Source organism: Passer montanus, unplaced genomic scaffold (genome assembly GCF_014805655.1).
Source record: "Passer montanus isolate IOZ18808 unplaced genomic scaffold, ASM1480565v1 scaffold41, whole genome shotgun sequence".
NCBI lineage: Eukaryota > Metazoa > Chordata > Aves > Passeriformes > Passeridae > Passer > Passer montanus.
The window spans coordinates 994,525-1,014,023 of NW_024368930.1; the positions used below are offsets into that span (position 1 = coordinate 994,525).

General features: G+C 48.6%; 1 protein-coding gene across 7 annotated transcripts; it reads right to left on the reverse strand.

Annotated features, from left to right (window-relative positions):
- Positions 1-8,673: 8,673 nt before the first annotated feature.
- Positions 8,674-17,585, reverse strand: KCNG1 (potassium voltage-gated channel modifier subfamily G member 1). Of its 7 annotated transcripts, XM_039719427.1 has the most exons (5): positions 17,419-17,585; positions 15,269-16,911; positions 14,292-15,177; positions 12,260-13,064; positions 8,674-11,775 (listed from the first exon to the last, which is right to left on the reverse strand). In XM_039719427.1, the coding sequence occupies exons 3-5, from the start codon at positions 14,465-14,467 to the stop codon at positions 11,005-11,007; spliced, it is 1,752 nt and encodes a 583-aa protein (XP_039575361.1). In that variant the 5' UTR covers positions 14,468-15,177; positions 15,269-16,911; positions 17,419-17,585; the 3' UTR covers positions 8,674-11,004. The 7 variants fall into 7 exon arrangements, with proteins under 7 accessions (XP_039575361.1, XP_039575366.1, XP_039575365.1 ...); XM_039719432.1 differs by lacking the exon at positions 15,269-16,911 and having other exon boundaries at positions 12,260-13,061; positions 14,292-14,405; XM_039719431.1 differs by lacking the exon at positions 15,269-16,911 and having other exon boundaries at positions 14,292-14,405.
- Positions 17,586-19,499: the final 1,914 nt, after the last annotated feature.

Genomic DNA, 19,499 nt, shown 5'->3' on the forward strand with positions numbered 1-19,499 from the left:
TTTTATCAGTGCTTAGAAGATTTCAGAGACTGAGAGATAATGAGGAGGTGAGAGAGGGAAAACTGAGGTGTTTCTCCTCCCTCCTGCAAGGACAAAGACCTGCTCCCTGGGTTTTCTCCCTATTGCTGTGGCAGTGGCACCTCCCCTGTTGGATTTGCTGGCTGGCATGAAGAGCTCTGCACATCTGGGGAGTGTCTGTACTTAGCTGAATGAAAAGAAAGAGAAATAAAGAGCTTCTCAACAGAGCTGCTTGAGGCCCCATCACCTCAGCATAGCAATTATCTCCTTATATTAATTAAGGTATGGATTTCTTTATGTCCTGAGGAGGAAAAAACACCTGTCATGACTAATCTTCACGTTGTACTGGGGGAAAAAAAGAATAGTGCCATTATAATTAGCAGTTGGAAAGGTGTATTTTGGTAAAATTAATTTGAGAGCAGCCACCCTCCCAGCTGCATTATAACGTGCCATGGTTCTAGCAGTGGCAGTCTCGTGAAGGAGCAGCAGTGGATTTGTACAAAGAGAGTCAGATCCTGCACTTTAGGGAACAATGAAAACATGAAAGGCCAGGAGTTAAAGGAAACCTCAGTGTTTGTGGTGTGCCCAAGAGTCCTGGGCAGTGGAGGCACAGCTCAGTCACTGTGCTTTGTGACTGGATTCTGGGTTTCATCTCTCAGGAATTAGAAACCAGGGGGACTTGTTTGAAATGCCTGACCTGGGTTTACATTTTTCTGTCCTCACTGTGGTTTCTCTTTGCTGTGATGCCCAGAAGAGACTGGAATGTAAAAGGCAGCAGTAATTCTGCAATGCCCATGGTGGGTGCTGTGTCACACATCCCTCTGCCCTCACAAAGGCATTCCTTTCAGTCATTCCAAGCAAGGTGAGCCCAAGGATTTGGGGAGAAAGGAAAAACTCTTTGATTCTAAATCAGATTGTATAGCAATTGTGTGTGCAGTCTTCTCCCTTGTTCCAGGATTGTTTTGCCTGTGTGTTCTCCTGTCAATGCAGTCCTTGGCAGTGCTGGGCTCTTTGAAGACAGCCTGAACAATCAAGGATCATAAAATCACAACTGAGCCCAAACCATTCCTATTATTGCTGGTTTATCTTTTGTTCTGACTTGCTTTAATTCTTCAATTCCAAGCATGTAGTGGTTTGATTTCTCTGTTCCCTGGGAGAAACTCTACTTAGAAGTTCTAAGAGAAGCACTAAAACTTTCTGATTTGTATTGCTGCCAAAGCACAGTTGAAGGTTGGGGCGTGTTGACATTGTGAACGAAGAGAAGCTGCTTTGGCCAGGGAGCTCTGAGCAGGCTGGGCTCTGTTATCAGCAGGGATGAGGTCAGGACAAGATCCTGGCCTTCGCCCTCAGTGTCATGGGGTTGCATTTTCTAATAAAAACTTCACTGTTCAAAACAAAACTTGGCTTTAGGTCCTTAAAATACTCCAAGCATAAGTTTACCCTTTTTTTTTTAATGCCAAAGCACTGAGCTGTCCTTTGTGAAAGTACAGAAAGAATAATGTGAGGGCTGTGTGCTAGGTGGCACTGCAAGTTAATAAACCACAGCACTCCCGGGCTTGAGAGATGCAATTCAAGCTTAGCAAGGGCTGAGGTCCCTTGTACAAATCCATCATCGTGCAGGTCTTTTGAAAAAAGACCAGGGAAATAAAAGAAAATGGAGATGAATATTAACATGGATTAGGGTAGCAAAATTTGGAGCTATGTTAAAAACAGGAAAATGCACCCACAAATTGGTTTGTGACATTAACCTTTTGTGGTTTGTGTTACTTGGTTAAATAGAGCAGCCCTGCTGCTCTACCTCACTCTGCAGCTTCAACATTTGGTGGGGAAATATGTACAGGGCAGGAAAAGAAGCAGAGAAAAGCAGAATAAGGCAAAAGACAGAGAAGAAATGCAGAGTTTACCAAGTATTATTCTGCACTTCTCTGGTGCACATCACGTCCCCCCAGTCTCTGCTCAGTGTGTGTCATGTTGAAGTCTTACTCCAGTGAGCAGGTTCCAAGGAACCAATTTAATAAAGATGTGCTAAAAGTTGTAATAGCTCAAATGGATGGACTGTGGGACCTGGACAAGGCAGTGGGGCATTGCACCTGCTCTGCTGGGAGCACTGACAAAGCTGCACCCTCTGTGCTTCCCTGACAGCAGCAAAGCAGCTGCAACACTGCTCTCACCACAGGAAAGGAAAATCACCTCTGTTTGCCCATTCTCCAGGCTTTTAGCCTTGACTGTGCTCGTTTGATCTTGTCTTCACAATATATTCCATGTGATTGATTCAGAGATGACTGAAATGTGTCTGTGTGATGGTGCTGCTTTGCCCTCTTGTGCTTTGCATTGTGAAATACCTGCAATTCTGATATTCCATACTCCTGCTAGGAACAAACAATAGCTGCCCTCCAAAATGATGGCTGTCAGGTGAACCTTAGCAGAAAAGCAAGCTGATACAAATTCAGTCCAGTCCTGCTGTGGTACGAGTTTTCCAGCCAGAGAAGAAAGTACTCCTGGTCTGCATTAGGGATTGAAGTATTCCTAGTCTGCATTAATGATTAAAGTATTCCTAGCCTGCATTAGGGATTAAAGTATTCCTAGTCTGCATTAGGGATTAAAGTATTCCTAGTCTGCATTAGGGATTGAAGTATTCCTAGTGTTCATTAGGGATTAAAGTATTCCTAGTCTGCATTAGGGATTGAAGTATTCCTAGTCTGCATTAGGGATTGAAGTATTCCTAGTCTGCATTAGGGATTGAAGCTTTCCTAGTCTGCATTAGGGATTGAAGTATTCCTAGTCTGCATTAGGGATTGAAGCTTTCCTAGTCTGCATTAGGGATTGAAGTATTCCTAGTGTTCATTAGGGGTGATTAAAGTGATGGCATCCACTGGGATCCAGTCAGGCTACAGCTGCAGCATGGCCAGCAGGCTGTGACAGGGCTGTGACAGCCCCAGGCTCTGTCCTGCTCCCTGGCACCCTCAGCTGGGTGCTGGCTGTCCCTTTGGGTGCCCTGCCCTTCGCTGGGCACAGGAGCAGCACAGGGATGCTCCCGGGCCCTGCTGGGACAGGGAGCTGTAGTTTGGCTCACAAGGTGTTCCTGTGGTTACTAGGAGACTCAATCCCTGCTGGTGAGGAAAGTTATCTCCAAATTGAAAATGGCTCCTCTGCAAGTTGACTGGGAAATGAAGTCTCTTAGGCAAATGGGCATTTACCTGCTCAGGAGCAGGGGAAGGAGTCATGGAATCACAGGATGGTTTGGGTGGGAAAGGGCCTTGAAGCTCATCCCATCCCAACCCACCTTCCACCATCCCAGGTGCTCCCAGCCCTGCCCAGCCTGGCCCGGGCACTGCCAGGGATCCAGGGGCAGCCACAGCTGCTCTGGGCCCTGTGCCAGGGCCTGCCCACCCTCACATTAATAAAAATCTTCCTTATCATTAGTCTGAATCTACCCTTGTTAGTTTAAATCAATTCTCCTTGTCATACTGCTCCAGGCCCTGCTGAAAAGTTCTCATTTTGTGAAGCACACATCTAACTTCACTATGTAAGGGTTTGAAATTATCAAAAACCATTCAAGTGTTTAAACTTTCCCTTTTTTAATATGTATTTATATGGACACATACGTATGTGCAGAGCCAGAGGTGTATTCCACATGAGGGACAGCCATGTTTTAGACAGAATTTATTGAAGTGTCATTGCCAGGACTTGCATGTTGTCACTTCAAACACGCTTCTCAAACTGCTCTCAGTTTCACTTTACTACTGGAGTAGTGGGAGGTAGCAGGTGACAGTGACTGGAACGCATTAAAACTCTATAGCTGCCTTGTCATCTTCAATTAGATGACTCTTTTTTTTTTTTTTTTTTTTTTTAATCACTTGAATTAGACTCTGTCATTTCTTTTACAAATAAAACCCTTACCAGGCTGCTCTTGTATGAGTGATGGAGGTGTTTACATTGCCCATGTGACCTGGAAAATCGTAATTTTAGTCAGATAAAGTTGCATTAGCCTTTTGAAAAGTATCATTTGTCAATATTACAAGCGGATATTTCCAGGAGTTTCAGCCTTCCCAGAAGTGATGGTGGTGGTATCTTCATCCTCGTTTCCTTGCAGTCCTCTCTGGAAGTGAGAGGTCATGGCTGCCGTGCAATGGATTGAATGTTTTCCTTTGGATTTTAAAAAGAACTTCCCCAAATATGTTATGCACCCTTTCAGAGCGGGCCGGTGCAGGTGGGTGCTTTAGGACAGGATTTAGGTGGGTGCTTTAGGACAGGATTTAGGTGGGTGCTTTAGGACAGGATTTAGGTGGGTGCTGTAGGACAGGATTTAGGTGGGTGCTCTAGGACAGGATTTGCCGGGAGCCGCCCGTAGATGGCAATGTAGGATCCTCGGACGGGAATGTTCCTGCTCCGATGAAAGTGCTTTCCGTTCCCCAAACACCGACTCTCAGCCCGGATTTGGGCTGCTTCTCAGCGATTCTTGACTTTTGCAGCAGCACGGAGCCACCTCTGGGGCCAGGTGGGCATTTGGGGCACTGTCCCTCTCCTAGTGATAAATGTAATTATACCCAATACAGCAAATAACCAGAGCTGCATTTACAGGGAACACTTGTCCTTTGGCTTTGCCTGTCAGGAATGTGCAAAAATGTAACAGTACCTCATCCCAGCATCCTAGAATCCCAGCATTCCAGAATTCCAGAATCCCAGCATTCCAGAATCCCATCATCCCAGCATTCCAGCATTCCAGAATCCCAGAATCCCAACATTCCAGAATTCCAGTATCCCAGCATCCCAGCATTCCAGAATCCCAGCATCCCCGAATCCCAACATCCCAGCATCCCAGCATCCCATAATTCCAGTATCCCATCATCCCAGCATTCCAGAGTCACTGAGGTTGGAAAAGCCCTCCAAGGATCATCCACTCCATCATCCCAGCATCGCGGAATCCCAGAATCCCAGAATTCCAGCATCCCAGCATCCCAGAGTCACTGAGGTTGGAAAAGCCCTCCAAGGATCATCCACTCCAGTCTTCCCAGTGCCCACCTTGTCCCAGCCCAGAGCCCTGAGAGCAAACTGCCGCCCTTCATGTGACACCTCCCGTGCCGGGCACCCGAACCCTCCCTGGGCAGCCCTGCCAGGGCCTGAGCCCCTTTTCCTGGGGGAATTCCTCTGGAGCTCTCCTGTGCTGTGCAGGTGCAGCACTGCAGCTGCGTGCTGCAGCTCCTGCTGTCGGTGCAGAGGAGGAGGCAGCAGGGACAAAATTCACCTGTGGCTTTCCCAGGTCCCTCTCAAAGGAAAGTTTTGTCAAAGCAATTTCAGGGCTTCTGGAGGCCTCCCCTCGCTCTGCCATGAGATGCTTTGCAGCCTTAACTTTGCTCATGGGTGTTGTCCCCAGAAATATTCCTCTCCAAAATTAAAGTCACCTGCGATTGTGCTGTTGGGCTGGGATAATGAGGATAATATTTATCGATTTCCCAAAATGTGCCTTTCTTTATGAGTGAAGAAACTGAGTCATCTTTTCCTTGGCTGACCTGGGAGCTGCCAGCACTGTGGAAGTTACAGATGACTTCTCTCAGCTGCTCTGTGACATGAGGAGCATCACTAATGAGAATGAGAGCAGCACTTCAATTTATCATTCAGCAATTCTGTGTCAAAACTTCATTTCTCTATAGAATTAACTATAGAAATTTATGCTGGTGCCTCCTTTGTTCCTGAGGTGGGCACCATTAAATGATATTGTTATCTTTATGAAAAAGATAAATATTATTCTCTTGCTGACCACTTCACTTGCATGACTGAGAGCTGTCAAATGAACTGTAAAGTTTTTTAAAAAAATCACAATCTGCAGATGATGGCTGGGAATGTCTTATATTCCAGGTCAGTCCCTCCAGCTAATTACTGTGGTTTACAGCTCAGTTTTTCTGGACCCACACTGAATGTAGGAGTTAAATTATGACCATAATTAAGGATGGCTACAAAGCTGCTGTCATTAATGAGGGGCCCTGCCAAAGGAGGAGCTGAGAGCTCAGCCTGACAGAGTCACACAGGTTTCTGTGCCCTGCCTGCCTCTGGTGCTGCACAAGGTTCCAGCTCCTGTCACAAGGGCTACAGGGATAATGAATGAATATTTATAAAGTGTAGCAAATATGCTCTAATTACCCTAATTGGCCTGCTGTGGTTCCAGTTATGGCGGAACTTAATTTCTGTTCAAGTGACATTTGCTTCTGGATTAGTTCCTGCAGGCAAAGGAAAAGTAGAAGCCCTGCAGAAGAGGGCAGAAGATCCCCTGATATCCTGATCCTGCACTTTCCTCACCGTGCTCCTGGCAGGCTCGTGGCTAATAACATTCCTCATCTCATTAGGGATTTCTGGGGAGTATTTCAGAGATGTGAGACACTGGGAAATGGCAAAGAAAAACAATGAGCAAAAAAGGAGGGAGGACTTGTTTTATTGTTAAAATGAATAGCCAAACTCTGAACACTTCCAGGAGGCAGTACACAGAATTCTCCTTGACTTTATTGGTGGTGTAGAAATGTACCTTTATTAGCGGTGTATGGTTTGGCAGAGTGACTGCCAGCCAGACAAGGAGTCCTGTCCTGAGGGCTCACACAAGCTGCTTCCATTCAGGGAACACATTTTCCACCTACCTTCCTTCACCTTCCTTTGGCTGTGGCCATCACTGTGTCAGGAAGGTGAGATCATGAGGGATGCTGGAATGGGGTGGTTAAATCCCACAGATGTGAGTGGGTGAATCCAGTGGTTTGCAATTTCTGCTGTAGCAATAGAACTTTTGAGGTGCATTTTTGCTGACAGGGGTGACATTCATCTGCTGCCAGCTGAATGACTCTGGTTGCATGCCTTCAGATCTTCTGGGATTCTGTAGGCTGCACTCTCTGTGTGTGGGACACTCAGATCCCCCAGCTCATGGCACCTGGGATCTTTTCCTCCCTTCATTTGGTACCACTGTCATCTTTTGGATAAATAGATACTAAATCCACTGTCAAATCTTGCATGAGGCAGCCAACAGAACTATTGACACAGAAAAAAATGGGCCATGCAGCATTGTGCCAACTCCTGGTAGTAAATGGTGAGCAATGACTGTGGAAATGGTGACATCTGTGACACCCCAGCCAGAGTCAGCTGCTCAGGGCAGGGTTGCTGGCACCGACTGGTGAGAGCAGGGATTGATGTCGTGGTCTTCAAAGTCACATTTGACCCTTCTTTTATTGTTTCATTTCTAATTATTCTAATTTAAATTCTAATTATTAAACAGTCAATTCACTCTCTAATTATCTACTCCAGCTTTCAGGCCGTTGCAAACCCCGAAGAGGGATGTGAAATTCTGCAGCAAACATTGTTGCTGTTGCATCAGGCTGAGCCCCAGTGGAGCTCTTCCCTCACGAGGCAGGGATGTGTGGAGCACACCAGGGCTCCTTCCCAGACGTGCCTCTGACGGTGTGGGATCCGTGACTCAGCCCTGCGTGAGCTTCTTGTTAATTAGACATTGCTAAAGGCTCTGGCTGTGGAGATCCGGGGTATGAATTACACTGCGAGCATGGCAAAGGGTCAAATGGAGATGAGCTCTAAATATTCCCTAGAGAGAATTTTTGAGGGCCTTGAGCTGTGGTGCATGTGAGCACAACATGAATGGCTTCAGTCACCTTCTTGGAGTGCTGTTAGAGGAGCCACTGCTCTGCCTTCATTCCTGGGCTGCACCCACCAAGGGGCTTGTGTTGGTTTGGAGGCAGGAGGAGGCTGGAAAGGGAAAGGTTTCGGAGAAAGTGATTTAATGTACCACCTTACCTGGAAATTCTGCTTTCTACAGGGACTTTTCTTTCTCAGTTCTTATGGATCCTTGTTGTTCTCTTCTGAATCTGACAGATTCTTTGTTAAAATGATTTAAAGTTCTGTGATTGTGATTCTTGGAACAACATGCAAGGAAGAGGTGTCCCTACACAATCTCATACCTGGATTTTCCTGCAGGGGGATAATTTCTTTGCTGGTTCTTTCTGGCCCTGCTCAGAGCTGTGCCCCAGCCCCACTCCCCGTGCCACCCTCCACCCCTCTGTGCCTGCAGGAGCACAGGGAAGGCAGGGAGAGCCCATCCCTCCAGGAATGCAAGGAGCAGAGCTGCAGCTGTGGGATTGCAGCTGGCCAGAGCCCCCGGGGCAGGGATCGGGGCAGGGATCAGGGCAGGGATCAGGGCAGGGATCAGGGCAGGGATCAGAGCAGGGATCAGGGCAGTGCCAGCCCTGCTGCTGCTGCTGCAGACTGGCGCTGCCCTTGGGCTCCATCAGAGCTCCAGTGCTGGGCTGGAGCTGTGCTGGGAAAGGGCCAGACAGGAGTGACAGCCTCAGCTGCCACAGGAAACAGCCAGCTGGTGAGCCAGGCCATCACCTCCATGGACCAAACCCCAGATAACAGAGTGCAGAGAGCACAGACCCCAGGAAAGCTGGAACACGGCAGGTGGGGTCCACACTGAGACCTCTGAGCTGGATTTATTTGGCACAAGGACTGCAGCAAGAGCTCTCCCTGTGTCACCAGGGAGGTGACAGCCACTCAGTCACACCCCGAGCTGCTCACAGGCACCTGCTGCCAGCACAGCTCGACACAGGCTGGGCACATCCCCAACCTGCAGGACCTGCAACAGGCAAGATGCTTTCACAGCTTTGCTCAGCCAACACCCAACTCCAGGGTGATGTTTTTATTTTATTTTTATTGGACAAGGGCTTTAGAATCAAGCTCTAGTTGTGGGATAAAAAAAAATTAAGTGATACATGAAATAAATGAATGTTAATGTAAAGACAGTGAGAAAATGGATGGCCCTACAGCATTTATTAGCTAGCAGAACATGGAAATGAGCTTAGGTTTTATTTGGTAAGTTTTGATTTCTCCTTATATTCACGTACAGCTCCTTATTTATGGCTCAGCCTGTCAAACACATTCTTAGATAAGCAACTGTTGCTCACAGGACTAATCTAATTACCAGTTCTTTTTATAACGAACGCTGACACAAAGGTAGAAGATGCATAGCACTTGTGCTGGAGCCAATGCTCCAGATGATCAAACAGTTTTGAGATTTAAAAAAAATGGGGAGAAGAATTTTTTGTCACGATGTTCCTGTTTTTTGTCCAACTCTAATTAAAGATGAAGAACAAGAGTGAAAAGCTGGTTCATTTGCAGCTTTGGCACAGAGTTAATTGCCAAGAGTTTAGACTGGATATTTTAGCACTCTGCAGTAATGTTCCATAGGCACATTTCCCTACCACAGGCTGGAGAATGCTAGAGCCCTAATTATTTGTAAAGTGCATTTTTAAAAGTTTGGAATTTTCCTTCAGGAACAAGCGTATCAGAAGAGCTTCAAATGGTATTTTAAAGAAATTTGAACAGAAAATCAGTGTGCTGTAGGTGCACAGACTGAGAAACTGAATATACTTTTTTTGGAAGGACAATGTTGTGTCCTTGGCCTTCATTTAAACCAGAAACCATTATGCATTCTGACATTTCTTGCAACCTGCTCTAGAAATGCCAATAAGAAATAGTATTTCTGAAAATTAAGACAAAGAAGCATTGGTCAGTGTGATGGGGACTTCTAAATTCCCCTTAGTTCTTAGCAAGTAATTTTACTGGAAAAGAGTGGAAAATAGGCGAAACTCTTTAAATCAGCTTTTCTTTACCTCTAAGCACACCTGAAACCAAACAAGTTTATTGTAACAAATCCATACAAGTTGGATTTAACTATTTTTGAAGTCCTGGAGTTTTTCTCCTGAGCTGTTCTGCAAGTCAGGGTCATTCCCTCTAAAATAAAGGGGGTCTGCCATGAGCCTGCACAGAAACCTGTGCCACAACCAAGTGTTCTTGTGCTCAGGGACAGAGCCTGGACCAAGATGAACAGTACCTGGTTGTGCTTTAGGCTGTTCACTGCTTTTTCCTCTCCTGTTTAAAACCTTCCCCATTACCAGCAGATGGTAACGATGGCAGAGCTGAAGAGAATCCTGTGCCCGGTCCCTCCTGGTGGAGGACAGGGAGGCACAAAGCTCTCCGTGTGCCCCTCCATGACTCAAATCTGATTTTCTGCTTCCCTCACGGGCACAGAGCTCCTGCTCCTGCCCCAGAGGCGAGAGCTCGTGGCAGGGTGGCCCCAGTTTGCCCAGCAGTGCTGGGGTCCCTGAAGTGCCCTCTCCCAGTTCCCTTTCAGAGCTGAGGGAGAGCGAAGCTGGAGCAGATGGTGGGGAGGCTGGATCTCCTCATGCATATTTCACTGGCTTTGCAGCTAGTCACCTCTAGATAACAGCATTAAGTGCTACAAAACTCCAAGGCTTCCTTCCTTGGAATGTTGCATTCGATGGCATCGGATCAATGCTGTAACAGCAATTCAATTTTGAAGCTGGTGAGCTCTGAGTATTTACATCTTTAGCAGGGTTAGGCTATGAACAGCTCGATTCTTCTGTTCTGCTGTGGGTAGGGCTGACTCGCAAGGAAAGAGCTGCTTCTGTGCTCAGTGACGAATCCTACTTGGTGTTTTTTAAAAGCACAATAGGACAAACATCTGTGGTTATTTCCATTACGCTCTAAGGCGTGTTACTGGAGACAATTTAGCCATTAATTCTGATGTATTTACATTATTTATATACAAGAGGAACGAGAAAAATGGTAGCCTGTTTAATGATTATGTACATTGTGATTCGGTTGGAAAAATGTGTATTACAAGTGGCAATACAGCCTGTCAAGTGCATAATTATATGTTGCTTTTTTGTTGTTGTTGTTGCCAGAGAAGTTTTAATTCCTTAAATCCCACTGCATGATCTCAGTGAAAGTTCTGCCCTATACATTATATGGGGGGGAGGAAGGAACAGCATAATTACCAACTTCTTAAACCACACCAGGTCCTGGTGAGAGCCCCTTCTCTTCGTTTTAATATGAGGATTACCTTGGTAAGGTGCTTCCCGAGCGAATTAAGAGGTGGAATCCGACACAATGACAGCAAGAGAAACAGGAAGGTAAATTTCACTCATTGTCCCTAGTCTCGGAAGAGAGAGTGGTGAACAAAACCTCGCTGCCTTGCGACTCATTGCTCATCTGAGACTTGGCTTTCAGTAAGAACTGTGCTCTCCTGTACATGATCCTCTCCTGCTCCTGCTTCAGCTCCAGGTAGGAGCGTGAGAAGGTGTGGAAGATGGAGGTGACCGGGAAGGCCATGAGGAGGATGCCGCTCAGGATGCTGCTCAGGGCCACCACCTGCCCGGGGATGCTCCTGGGCACCATGTCCCCGTAGCCCACGGTGGTCATGGTGATGACGGCCCACCAGTAGCAGGCGGGGATGCTGGTGAACTCCTGCGAGTCGGCCATCTCGTTCTCGATGACGTAGAGCAGGGGCGCGAAGAGTGCGATGGCCACGCACAGGAAGAGCAGCAGCAGCCCGAACTCGCGCGTGCAGCGGCGCGCCGTCAGCCCCAGCGTCTGCAGCCCCAGCGAGTGCCGCGCCAGCCGCATCACGTACAGGATGCGCAGCGCCCGCAGGATCCGCAGCACCAGCCCCACCTTGTCCAGGTAGATGTTGCCCGAGCTGGGCTTCTTGGAGCCCTCGGAGCCCGTGTCCACCAGCAGGGTGATGTAGTAGGGCAGGATGGCGATGATGTCGATCAGCGTCAGCGGCCTCCGCAGGAACGCGAACTTGCTCCTGGCCTGGATGAATCTGAGCAGGAACTCCAGGGAGAACCATGCCACACACACGGACTCCACAATGAAAATATTGTAGCACATCTGGGAACACTCACCCTGCAGGAAAGAGGAGGAGTTTGTAACCGGCTCTGGGTAATAACTGTTTTAGTTGGTGCGCTGACAGGAGGAGAGGCTTCTGTGTTGGTTTTTTTAAACCCAAAATATTAAAGGAATTGAAGCTGTTGCTATGGGGAAACACGTTGGCAGCTTGGAACATGCTAAATGCAAAACTTAGAAAGGCACTGCTTATTCCACAGAAGATACCGCTCGGGAATTTCAAGCTTTCTAAATAGCAAATACAAAGTCTAACAAGGTGATATACAGAAGAGTGCTAAGAGAATTTTCTTTGGACATGAAACTGGATATGATTAATTCTCTTAGAAGTAACTGAAGGGTCATGTAACATTTCAAATATTCTTCACAATCTTTTCCCCCCTCTAAAGGCAGCTGCAAAATCCCCATTGAAGTCAATAACCTCAGACCTTGTACTTGCTCTGCTCTTCCCAGCACATACCACTTGGCATCCTGAAAGGCAACTTACCTTTTCCTCCTCCTCCCTCAGGTCAGGCATGGTGCTGATGGATAAGTTCACTGCTGTAATAGTTACAAACAAAACAGACAAACACGCAAACACCTTTCCAGGAAGGCCAGACTGGGGCCTTTCCACCATGTCTTGCAACTTTTTCATGCACAAACCAATTTTTGTCTCCTCTACTGTTTCACCTGTTGTTTCATTTTCTAGGAGGTCATCCTCCCGTTCATTAATCTCTGTGAGCTCCTCCATTTTTTGCAGGTACCTCCTTTTACAACACCAGTCCAAGTTGTCTTCCTCAATGCCCCAGTAGAGCAGCTCCTCTTGGAAGGACAGCGCGCACATCTCCCGCAGGAGCCGCAGTTTGCCAACCCGCAGGAAGGTCAGGATTGTCCTGAACGCCCCCGGGTTGCGGTCGAAGAAGAACTCGTTGCACGTCACATCGTAATCGTCACAGATGTTCAGAATGTCGTCGAAGTTGGTACAGAACTTGAGCTGTCCCAGCCGTGTCAGGGGGAACTCATCGAGCGTGGTCCAGGGGAGCAAGTACTTGATGCCCCCCACGTTGATGATTATGTGGCGCTTGCGGTCGTCGGGGTGGAAGCCTTTGAGGAGATCCTCCTGAGGGTGGATTAGCCTGGCTCTTTGGTAAAACACTCCCTTGAGGCTTTCAGATTCTGGAAAGAACGTGTGGTTGAAGGAAGCATCTGAAGTACAGCTCAGGGCACTATAGTCATAGTCGGAATTTTCTCCAGGCATAAGAGTCATCTTGGAAGACAGCTTGGCATCCCTTCGCTGCTTCTGCAAGTGTCTTCTGGAACAGAAAACAGACATGGGGGTGAGGAAATGGCAGGCTGCTTTCAGGTTTTGAACAAGTGTACTGGTTGGAGCTCAAAAGCATTTATGGATGATGAGAGCAATTGGAAAGAAAACAGCAGTGGTCAGACCTTTCTGGGCAGGCTGGGTTTGTCCAGCTGGGCAGCACTGACCCCGTGCCAGGGGCCGTGCCCGGTTCAGGAGCTCTGCCTGGCATATTTATCACACTGGAGGACTCTCCTCTCTCAGATACAGAGGTCTCAGTTCCCAGCAGATAAACATGGAAACCAGAAATAATTCCTCCACATGGCAGGATGTTTCTGGTTCAGAGTGGAGGTCTAAAAATGATGACAGTATCACATTAGGACAAAGAATTCAAGTGTGTTTTGTAGAAAATTAAATTGTATAACCTTTTAAAGTATTACTCATAAAACTTTTGAGTATTTTAGCACCCATAAAATATATAGAATCAATCAGAAGTCAATTATGTTGTAATTCAGTAAATACACACTTCTAAAAAACAGTTAGTACAAAACTAATTTCTAAAAGGCCATCTGGAAGCCATTTGGGGGGAAAAAGCTCACTTGTATTGGTGACCACATAAACATTTGTATAGAGTTTATACACAATTAATGACATGGCAACTCCCTTTTTATGGCCTCATTTACAAAAGGTTGCAAAGAAGCACAGGATTTCCATACAGACCCTGGGGTTAATTTATCACTGACACCCTCCATGCAGTAAGAGGGCTTTGTCCTTGCAGTGCACCGAGCCAGGCTGCCTCTGCCTCTGACTGTGAGAACCCAACATTTCTAATGACAGCTTGCAAAATCCTGTTCAAATTCAGCTCATGCAACACTGGCGTAAAGTCCAGGGAGTGAAGAGAACAGAGTTCAACTGGGCATCAAACACAGGAGCTGGAAATGTTCAAACTCCTGGCCTCCCTCAGCCCCTGCACTTTAGGAGTCAGCCTGGAATCTGCTCGTGCACAGGAGCTGTGCAGCACTGCTCCAAGCCCTTTCATCTGCACACTCAGCCTCAGCTAGTGCAGAGTCCCTGAGTGTCACTTGATAAGAGTGTTTATTTATTGAGGAGATTGTACAATATAGAGACATTAAATATGCACCAGTATTTTGGGTTTCTAGCCCGAGGTTCACAGGAAAGGAATAAATATTCCAGCTGATTGGCTTCAGTGGAGTTTTGTTCTTGTCCTGGCTGCACTTACCTCCCCTTGGATGTGCACCCCAGGGATACAACCCCTGCTGGGGCCACTTGCTGAGCCACAGAACCCTCCTTTTCAGAAGCTGGGTTTATAAACCACACCAGGAGTGGTACATACCTATTCAAGAAGAAAAACCCCTGATTACACAACAGCAAAGGACTCAAAGCACAGCTGCACATCAGTTTAAGAGCTCTCCTTGCTGCAAGGGCACTTACAATGCTTCAATTAAAAACTCTCTCAGTCCTGCTCCTGAACTTCCCGGGGGTTTGGGCTGAACAGAGCAGCTCTGTGCACACTTACAAACTGGGTGGAGAGTTATTTCCTGACTCCCCACTCATCCAGAATCACAGAATGGCTTGGCTTGGAAGGGACCTTAAAGCTCATCTTGTCCCAGCCCTGCCATGGATCAGCAGAAGAAATGCCACTGGAGTGCAAGCTGTGGTTTGATATGGAAACCAGGGCTGCCTGATGGATGTTTGTGTAGGGCTTCAGCTCCCAGACCAACTGCTGTTTTATTTTAAAATGCCTTTTCCCTTCTGCCTCAGCCATGTCTAAAGCAGGGCTGGTCCAAACAGAATGAAGATTATGACTGATATAAGATATGGATAAGTGGGAGCTGTTAACCACTTTCCCTTCTGTAATACCAGATGATGTTGGTTAGCAACAACTTATCCTCTGAATCTCAGCCAGGAAAAATGAGGAGGCAGCTCTTCTCTGTCACTGGTTTGATCTCCCAGCTCATCCACAGTTGACACAATGGGAAGAAATGGAGAGAGGGAAATGTAAATGTTCTGCGTGTGTCAGACACACGCTGAAACCCTGAGGCAACAACTGTGAAAGAGCAGAGCAAAGAGAAAGGGATTTCTTTCTTCACTGCCAGCTCCTCGACCTGTGTGAGACAACAAATTGGACAAATGAATCCCCCGTGAGCCACACTGGGTGGCTGCTCTTAGAAAAGGTTGCTCCTTGCTTTGCCATACCCAGAGCTGGCAAGCCTACAAATCCCACGTAGGATCTGGTGCTCCACATGGGTTATTTTCATGTTCTCTGCCTCAGATACACGCAGCATCATATCTACAGGGGAAGAGTAGGAGGAGATAAAGGACAATAATAAACGTGGCCTGACTTGAAGGAAGGGAGAAAGGAGAAAAAATAAACCAATGCATTTCTCTGTGTGCTTCTTCTTTTCCTTCTGAGGGTGCCTCGACAGAATGATAGTCAGTATTGCTTTAGCATGAGAGAGATCTAATTAATGGAAGGGCTCCTTGCTATTGAGCTTAAAGCCCAAGCAAGCTGCTTTATTCCTCCATTGCAGCCTGATGACACTGGGGGCAGCTGGTAGGAAATGCCTTCAGGAGTGAAGACAGCACACAGCAATGTAAGGTCAGACAAACACACCAGCCTTGACAGCAACTAAACAAGGTGAACTTTGGAACAGTGAAATCCTCTGCTCTGCTCTGCTCTGGCTGAGTCAGGCCCAAGGGTAAAAGCCCTCCTGGCCTGGGGTCTGAGCAGCTCTCTGCCCTTGGAGTGCCTGGGACTCACTGAAGCCCAGCCCAGCTTCCTGCCCTGCTGACAGCGTGCTCTCCTCCTGGGCATCCCTTCTCTCTCAGCACCATTGCTCTCGTGTTCTGTGAACTTACCAGGGCAGGAACTGTCTCTCCTGCATTATCCACCCTGGGACTGCTCTGGCTTTTAGAACCTGCAGGAATAACCAGCCTAGGGCAAGGGTGACTCCAAGGGGTGGATTGTGCATGGCAAGTAAGAGAGGACATATTTTCAAAAACCTGTCCTGCACAAGATGATATCCATTATGTCTGGTGAAGAAATCAAATTAGAAATCCGTGCTGCCCTTACTCGCAGCCGAAATTCAGGAAGGATGCCAGACTCCGAGGCAAAGGGAAAAGAATTATTAAAGATGCCCTTCTGAGAGAAGGAAATAGAACTCATGAGAAACATGATAAAATTCCACTGCAAGTGTTGTTCTCCCCCCCGTGTCCGCTGCAGTATTTTGAATTCTGCAGTGCATCTCTGATGTAATCAGAGCTCCTGCAAGGAGTCCTGCTCCTGCTCCACGGCACAGACAATTCAAAGTTGTGCCTGGATGATAACAAGCCTGCAAAGAAGATGCAGAACTCCCCCCTCGTCTCTTCTATCAATTCGAGTGCCAGCAACTCATCTCTGTTGCTTTTCACCATTTGTAAAATAAGTTTAAAAAGCCATTAAAAAAAGTTTCAGATTTCAGTGCAGCTTGAATATGAATATAGTGAATTTTTGGAAGGAATTCCATAAGGAACAATGCATTGATCTCTCCTCTTTCCTTAGTTAAGCAGACAGCATTTCCAAGCAGTGCCACTCTCAGCTCTCTCCTGGCACAGGATTTCTGTGCTGTGCCTCACTGCCAGGTACCTCCTGCCACACTCCTGCAGCTCCTTACAGCCTAAGAGCAGACCTCAAACTTCAACTCTGCTTGCAAAACTGCACTTCCAGCCAAATCAAAGTAAAACTCAGAAAGGTCAATGAATACCATGAAATAAAACTCTCCTGAAAAGCAGACAAGCTGAAAAAAACACGCTCTGTCTTGCTCTCCCTGAGCTGGACAGTTGTGGCATCTTATGACAACCTACAAAGAGAATTATGTCAAATATGTTACTCACTCTTTGGTTTTATAAAGCTGAGCCTTATTCTACTGATAATAATCAAAAGTGAAATAACTTTGCAGATAACTTATATCCTCAGGAGAATGTTCTGAAATACATCAGGATTAACAACTGCAGTTACTCTCCTGCTGTGAGACATATTTATGTCAACAAATTTGAGCAAGTCACATTCATAGCAATCTCTTAAACATAATTTTAAAAAGTAAAGGATTTGACATTTACTTGTATTGATAAATATTGTGCTACCGAAATTAAGATACGCAGTCATGGAAGAGTTCTTTCATGCTGGTCCTGTCCTCAACCCCTCCCCAAGTCTTTTCCAATGAAAAAAAAAAAATCTACTGGAAAGACATTGCCCATCAAGAACAGCTCACTCCATGTGCCTGTCAGTCACCAACGAGCAGAAGTCAGCAAACCCACCAACACAAGAGACACCCCTTAATCATGTAAAAATAAAAGCCAGAAAGGACCTTGAGGTTAGGCAGGGCGGCAGGGCGGCAGGGGCGATGCTCCATCCCGCGGGGCGCGGAGCCGGCCGGGGAGCGCGGGGGCAGCGCCGTCAGCCTCCTCCGCGCCGGGGCCGGGGCGCAGCGCGCCGAGCCGCTCCCGGCCGGGCTCCGCCGGGGAGTGCCGGCCGCTCCCGGCCGAGCCCCGGCCCCGCGCATGGTGCGGCACCGGCACCGGCAGCGAACAGCGCCCGGCAGCCCTGCCCCGCACCGCCCGCGCCGGACGAGAGCGGCGGCGGCAGGAGGAGGAGGAGGAGCTCCCGCAGCCGAGGAGGAGCGCAGAGCCCGGCCCGCAGCCCTGCCCCGCGCACGGGACCCATCCCGGGCTGCCCCGGCTGCCCGCAGCCCTGCCCCGGGCACAGCTCCCATCCCGGGCTGCCCGAGCCCTGCCCCGGGCACAGCTCCCATCCCGGGCTGCCCTGAACCCTGACCCGGGCACGGGATCCATCCCGGGCTGCCCCAGCCCTGCCCCGGGCACAGCTCCCATCCCGGGCTGCCCGGGGCACAGGATCCATCCCCGGCTGCCCCGAGCCCTACCCCGGGCATAGGATCCATCCCGGGCTGCCCCGAATCCCTCTCACGGGACCCATCCCGGGCTGCCCTCAGCCCTGCGCTGCTCACGGGACCATCCCGGGCTGCCCCGGCTGCCCCAGCCCTGCCCCGGGCACAGCTCCCACCCCGGGCTGCCCGCAGCTCCCCCAGCCCTGCCCCTGCCGCGCACCGGGCGCTCGCTGCACGGAGCAGCGGGATCACGAGTAAAAGCACAAATACCATGCCGAGTGTCTCCCCGATCGGCGCAGAGGCTCGGGGAGAGCCGAGCCCGTGCTTTGCTCCCGGGGCGCCCTTGGGCGCAGGCAGCAAGAATCAGCGCACCGGGTCATTGTCGCACGCTCGGAGAACATTGCTGGCTCTACTTTTAATGACATGTGTTTGACATCTGCGTGGAAGTTACTCGCTGTGGATGGATCTCCGTTTGGAAGCAGCGAGCTGAATGTCGGGGCCGGGGTTAAGGAGCCACCGGCAGCCCGAGCTCCGTCCCGGACTCCGGAGCGAACGCTCCCATCCCGTGCGCGGCTGTCCCCCCGTGGGTGCAGGGATCGCGACTCCTCTGGGCTCTGATTTCCCTTCCCTGTTCTTGGAGGGAATTCCCTGCAGGCGGTGTCCCGCACCGCCCTGCGGGATGGGGACAGCAAAGGGACAAGGGCTGTCTGTCCCGTGGGCATCGTGCCCTTCACCCGGAGCATGCGGGCTCTCAGTGCAAGCCGAGTCCTTTGTCGCTATGGTAATACAAATGAAAAATCGATACTATGGTAATTTTAGCAGAACACCTCTTTTCTCCCCCTGAGGTAGATGGGGCCGTGGTTCAGGACTGTGTGGGCACTCAGAACAGTCGTGCTGATATTCCTCAGCCGAGCTGCTGAACAGCAGTTGTGTACTCGGCTGGCAGCTTGGGCTGCCTTTCCCTGCTATTGCACAGGATTTTTGTTTGACTTTGGAACGGTTCCTGAGCAGCTCAGCCTTTGTCTGTAGCAGGGAGGTGATTGGTTTTACTGGCCACAGTGACAGGTATGAGAGTTTTGGCTTTTGCACAATAGTCTGGAATAATCTTGCTCACAAAAGCCTGTATTTAAAAGTCTTTGCTGTCAAAGAGGAAGGACATATGAAGTAGGGTCTCCCTGGGAGTAACTTGGGGACAGTTCTGGTCAGTGTTTGCTGTAAAAACTTGGGTGACAGCATGGAGTTCGTTTTAGAACACGTGCAGTGATTCCAGCAAGGAGTGCCAGGCTGAGATTCCGAATGACCCCGAGGTACTGCAGAGTCTGAACTCCACACAGCGAAGCTGAAGGGGAGAAAACGATGTGTGTGCCACAAATGAGGAATACCACATGTGAAATGGGCACCCTGGGGGACACAGGCTGCAGAGGAGACTCAGACTGGAGTCTTGTAGCCCAGGCAGTGCTGCAGAGCAGCTCCTGGTGCCTGGAGCAGGAGGAGCAGCTGGGGGACATCAGGGGGCGTTATTTGTTATTTACTATTTGTTATTT